The sequence below is a fragment of the Hippopotamus amphibius genome, chromosome 12, assembly GCF_030028045.1.
Source record: "Hippopotamus amphibius kiboko isolate mHipAmp2 chromosome 12, mHipAmp2.hap2, whole genome shotgun sequence".
Lineage (NCBI taxonomy): Eukaryota > Metazoa > Chordata > Mammalia > Artiodactyla > Hippopotamidae > Hippopotamus > Hippopotamus amphibius.
This window is the reverse complement of record NC_080197.1, coordinates 74,196,438-74,201,620: the sequence shown is the minus strand read 5'-3', so window position 1 is coordinate 74,201,620 and position 5,183 is coordinate 74,196,438. Positions and strand designations below refer to the sequence as shown.

At 38.6% G+C, this 5,183-nt stretch overlaps 1 protein-coding gene across 1 annotated transcript; it reads left to right on the top strand.

The window, feature by feature from the left end:
- Positions 1 to 354: 354 nt before the first annotated feature.
- Positions 355 to 5,183, top strand: CLEC4E (C-type lectin domain family 4 member E). Its single transcript, XM_057703534.1, has 6 exons — positions 355 to 419; positions 1,259 to 1,351; positions 1,962 to 2,051; positions 3,040 to 3,191; positions 4,026 to 4,141; positions 5,033 to 5,183. The coding sequence occupies exons 1-6, from the start codon at positions 383 to 385 to the stop codon at positions 5,181 to 5,183; spliced, it is 639 nt and encodes a 212-aa protein (XP_057559517.1). The 5' UTR covers positions 355 to 382.

Sequence of the window (5,183 nt, the reverse complement as noted above, 5' to 3'; positions counted from 1 at the left end):
GGAAGAAAGTAGAGAAATTTTATCCACCAAAATGAAACAATATTTCTTAAGTCTCTCCTATCTGCCCAAGGTCAGTCTGCTTTGATGACACTTAAAATGTTATCATTTCCCCATTTTTGTTGTTTCCTGGTGTGAGGAGGCTGGTTTGTTGCCCAGTAAACTCCCTTGTGCCCTTATGCAATAAAGGAAATCCTGACTTAAACGCACAGCCACAGAGCAAGTTAATTTTCTTATGTCTCAGGGTTGAACTTCCTAAAACACAGAAAAGTATCCATCCTTTAAGTTTCGTTTTCTTTGAATCTTATCAACAAAACACTCTTGGATTCAGAAACTGAGGAGAGAGACAGAGAGGCAGAGAAGAAACGGGAGAGAAAGAGAAAGAATGGATTCATCCAAATCATCTACATCACAAAGCACAGGTAAAATATGCAACTATCCCTTTTCTTTCATAGATCTTTTTGTGGAAGAGATGATAAAATATGTTGGGGATAGGACAATGGAAAAATATCCAGTAGAGTAAAAGAAGAGAGACAGAGAATGAAAGAGAGGAAAATAAAAGAGGATGGTTAGAAGACTAGATGTTATATTGGAAAGATTGCTGGAGATTGAATTCAGGGAGAGCTACCAGACTGCTGTTACTACCCTTTGCATAGTTCATTGTGTCCCATGCGGCAAGTCACTTCATATCTCTGGGACTCACTCTCCTTGCAGGTAAAATGTGTGTTGGGAGGGAGGGGGAGGGAAACTATTAGATCATCAATGTTTTAGCTGATTGACTTACAAAGAATTTGGAAAAGGAGACACTGAAAAGAGGAGAGCAGGAGAAAGACAAGAAAAACAATGAAGAGTGAGAGGGAGAAAGGGAGAGAGAAGGATAGGGAAAGAAGGGGAGAAATCTGGGAAAGTTAGAAAGGAAAAACTGCACATCTCTCCAAGTCTATGAGTCAGAGGCTTAAAATTAGTAATGAATTATTCCAATGGGTCTATAAGTGTGGTCCCCAGGCCAACAGCATCCTCAGCTCCTAGAACTTGTTGGTTCCATACCAGCTCTATTGAATTTTTAACTCTGGAGGTGAGGCACCATAATCTGTGTTTTAACAAGCCCTCCAAATGATTCTGATGCATGCTGAAGTTTGAGAATTACTCAATATAGACAATGCAAGTGGAAGGAAATAAGCAGGGTTGAATAGGAATTTCTTGTATCTCTTTCGTAGCTGTTTAGGGAAGATCGACCATGTCTCTGTCTTTCTTTCTACAGAGAGAGGATGCTTCTCTTCCCAAGTGTTCTTATGGACCATTACTGGGGTCTCCATCCTGCTACTGAGTGCCTGTTTTATCACCAGATGTGTTGGTGAGTTCTGAAGGTCCAATTCAAGCTCCCTGGTGACTATTAGGAGGGAATTCTTCCTTAATGCCTGTGAGCTCTCTTCTCCCACAAAGGGTATTTCTATTCCACTTTCCCCTCTATTTATCTCCAGGTTATTCCTCAAGCCAGAAACCCCAACCAGTATAAAACTGTTACCAAATTTCAGTGACCTGTGACACATTTTTCATGGTATACATCTTTTATCTCCTTGGTGGCCCTGAGTCTTCCCCACCCCATACCCTTGTCATTGGTGTAACCCTCTCTGAGATCCTAGCCAGAGACACAACAAATCACTTCCTGGAAGGAAGGGTTAAGAGGTTAGACTGGACATAAGAGAGAGTGCAAACACATTTGTTTTCTTTGGGTCTTTGAGCCTGAAAAAAAAAAGTACGTCTATTTTCATAAATCAGGAAAACCATGAAATGTGAATTCTCTCTTCTTTCTTTGAGTAAGTAAACCTCAATTCCTCTCCATGTCAAAGGAAAAGTAGATAGTAAGGAAATATCATAATTACTGGTATTTTTATAACTACAAAAATGATAAAGTATATTTTTATCAAGAGTAATGAATATTAACTGTTCCCCTTTCCTTACAGTGACATATCACATCTTTCAATTCTGCAATGAGAAAAAGTTCCAGCCACCTGAAGATTTCATGGAGTTCTCCTGTAATAACGATGGATCAGGTATAACTGTCCTCAAATCTGAACAGCTAAATTTACGCGTCAGCATCTTCTGGCTTCTAAATTGATTTGGGGATAAGTGAAGTAGTCATTAGGTCCTATTTTTTTCAAAAGCAAAATGCAACATCTTGCCTGTACTGTCAGAGAATAATGAGGAGTTGTTAATAAGACAGGAATAAAACTTTGGAAGTGCAATTAGCACTGGGGCAGGAAACTTTGGGGACATTTTAGCAAATGTTTAGAATAAACTTGAAGTATGTGTCTGAAGAGCCAGTCTAGAAGTGGAAGGTATTATTCCCAGAAGTACACTTTTTGTTTTCATTCATCATCTGCTTGCAGAATGAGGTGAAGGGGGAAAAACGTATGGAGTAGGACATTTGGAAATACCTCAGAAGTATGCTCCCTATACTCTTCCATGCAGTCCTGGTCCAAGTCTTAGCAAAATGCTACCTGACAATAAAAAATGACTTCATTCTCCGAGCTAAAATTTCTTCCCATTAAATTGAGATTAGACTATTTATTTTTAATAAACTTCAAAGTCTTTAATTCTAAGAACTGTAGCCCATCTGGACAACCAGTTTGGAGATACTTTTGAGACTACATTGGGCAACATGAGAGATGTTTGCTTAGAGATCACTCAGATAAAATGCATAATTTTTCTCTGAACTTGGGAGGCTAGGAACAGATAATAGGGTTCCACTCTATAGCATAACTGAGGAATATTGTATATACAGCTGTATTTACCGGCACTGACATCTAGAAAATAAGGACTATGTCTCAAAAGACAAGAAAATTGCTGTTTGTGTTTGTTGACATAGAAATTATCTAAAGTCTTGGATAGTTAAGATGTGGGGCATGAACAAGAGGTTCCAAGGCTTCTGACTATAAATGAAGAATTTTATGAGCCCAGAGAAAGGTTTCTGTTATTTTACCCAGTTCTGTAACTTACCTACTTCTGTGAGGACTCTCACAGAAACTTCTCTCCTTCTAGGTTCAGTCAAGAATTGCTGTCCATTGAAATGGGTACATTTTCAGTCCAGCTGCTACTTTTTTTCTACTGACACCATGACCTGGACAGCAAGTTTAAAAAACTGCTCGAGCATGGGAGCTCATCTGGTAGTTATCAACACGCAGGAGGAGCAGGTAGTTGAAGTACAGCTTCCTTCAGTGTCAGTAAAACATCCTTCACAGGATTCATCCCTTTTTTCCATACATGTGTACAGTATTTAGCCCACAATTACTATTTGTTAAATGAATTTACTGAAATACATGTCATTCTTACCATTTCTGTAAGTCATTACCAACTTTATTTTCATTACTAGAAGAAACTAGAAAAAAACGGAACTTCCATGTTCAGCTCCTTGATTAGTAAGGCAGGGGCAAAAAAAGAGGATTGGGACTTCATTTTAGAATGACCAGTATGTTTATAAACATGTGAAAAAGGGCAAGCAAAAATTGTCCATTATCTTTAAGTTGTGATTTAAAATGTTTTGTGCTACCAATAACAGTAGATAAACTTTGTTTTAATATTTATTTTTTTATTTTCTTGGTTGCACTGGGTCTTAGTTGCAGCCAGCAGGCTCCTTAGTTGCAGCTCTCGGGCTCCTTAGTTGTGGCATGCAAACTCTTAGTTGTGGCATGCACGCGGGATCTAGTTCCCTGACCAGGGATTGAACCCAGGCCCCCTGCATTGGGAGCGTGGAGTCCTAATCACTGTACTGCCAGGGAAGTCCCTCAATAGATAAACTTTGAATGAGTTATTGAGAACCTCCTCCTTTTTCATTGGTTTACTTTTATGTTATGTATGCTTTACCACAATAAATAAAACAGGAGGTAATCTGTGATCTTACCATTTCAGGCCCATTTTTCTATCATCTCTAGGCTAGATCGTACTTTATCTCTTTCAATAACAATTACCTTCAACATTTGTTCACAATTGGAATAACTGATCTCATTTTTTGTGTGTTTCTTCCATAGGAATTCCTTTACCATACGAAACCTAAAAGGAAAGAGTTTTATATTGGACTGACGGACCAGGTGACTGAGGGTCAGTGGCAATGGGTAGATGGTACACCTTTCACAAAGTCCCTGAGGTAATTTCCTTCTTATAGGAGAATTATAACACTAGCCCAAATTGTAAAGTTAGACCACTGATGAGGAGAGTCTTCAGAGCTTCCTTCTGGTCCAGGAGGTATATTCATGTCCATTCTCGGTAATATTACAAGAGTGGGTCAAAAATTATCTGCACTCCACTTATATTAAAACTTCTGTAAATCCTATAGCCAGAATGTGGATAACTTTTGACTCACCTTTGTAGATGCAAGAAGGGAAAGAGCTGATATAGAAGAGAGAAAAGAGAAGCACAAGGATCTACTCCCCCATCACCTACAACCACCTCAAGAATAAAGGGGAAATAACAGATGAGAAAGAGAAGAGGCTTAGAATTGAACACTAATTCATTGGAAATGCAGGAGAGACAAAGAGTGGAATTTGCAGCCTTGTGCCCTCAAATTCTAGTCAGTGAAACAAAATGTTATTTGAGAAAGACAACAGATTTTTATAGAGTAAAAGCAGGATGCTCTGATCCTTTAAAATGTTGTTTCACTGTAGCATTGTAACACCACTGAAGTAAGAACCTCGGTTAATACAAACTCTGTAGAATAAAGGTAACCAAACATGAGATATGAGTGTAAAGGAAACGAATCTAACAGGATATCAATCCTTCCCATAACATTTCATCCTAGGTCTAAAGCCATGAGAGACCATAGCAGAACAGAAAGTCAGAAAGATTCAGTTTAACTTCACTATTCGCAAACTCTGTGACTTAGAGAAATTGTTTAGCTTTCCTGAGATGTCTTTTCTTTATCAATAAGAGATTATACCTGCCTCACAAAATTGTTGTGAAGTTAAAGAACACAAATGTACCTTGCCTAGTTTATAGGTCACTTTGCCTCTTGTAAATCTCTCATGTCTCTCTCTTTCAGCTTCTGGGATATAGGGGAGCCCAACAACATAGTTACAGTGGAGGACTGCGCCACCATAAGAGACTCTTCAAATCCAAGGCAAAATTGGAATGATGTGCCCTGTTTCTTCAATATGCTTCGGATTTGCGAAATGCCAGAAAGAAATAGTTGA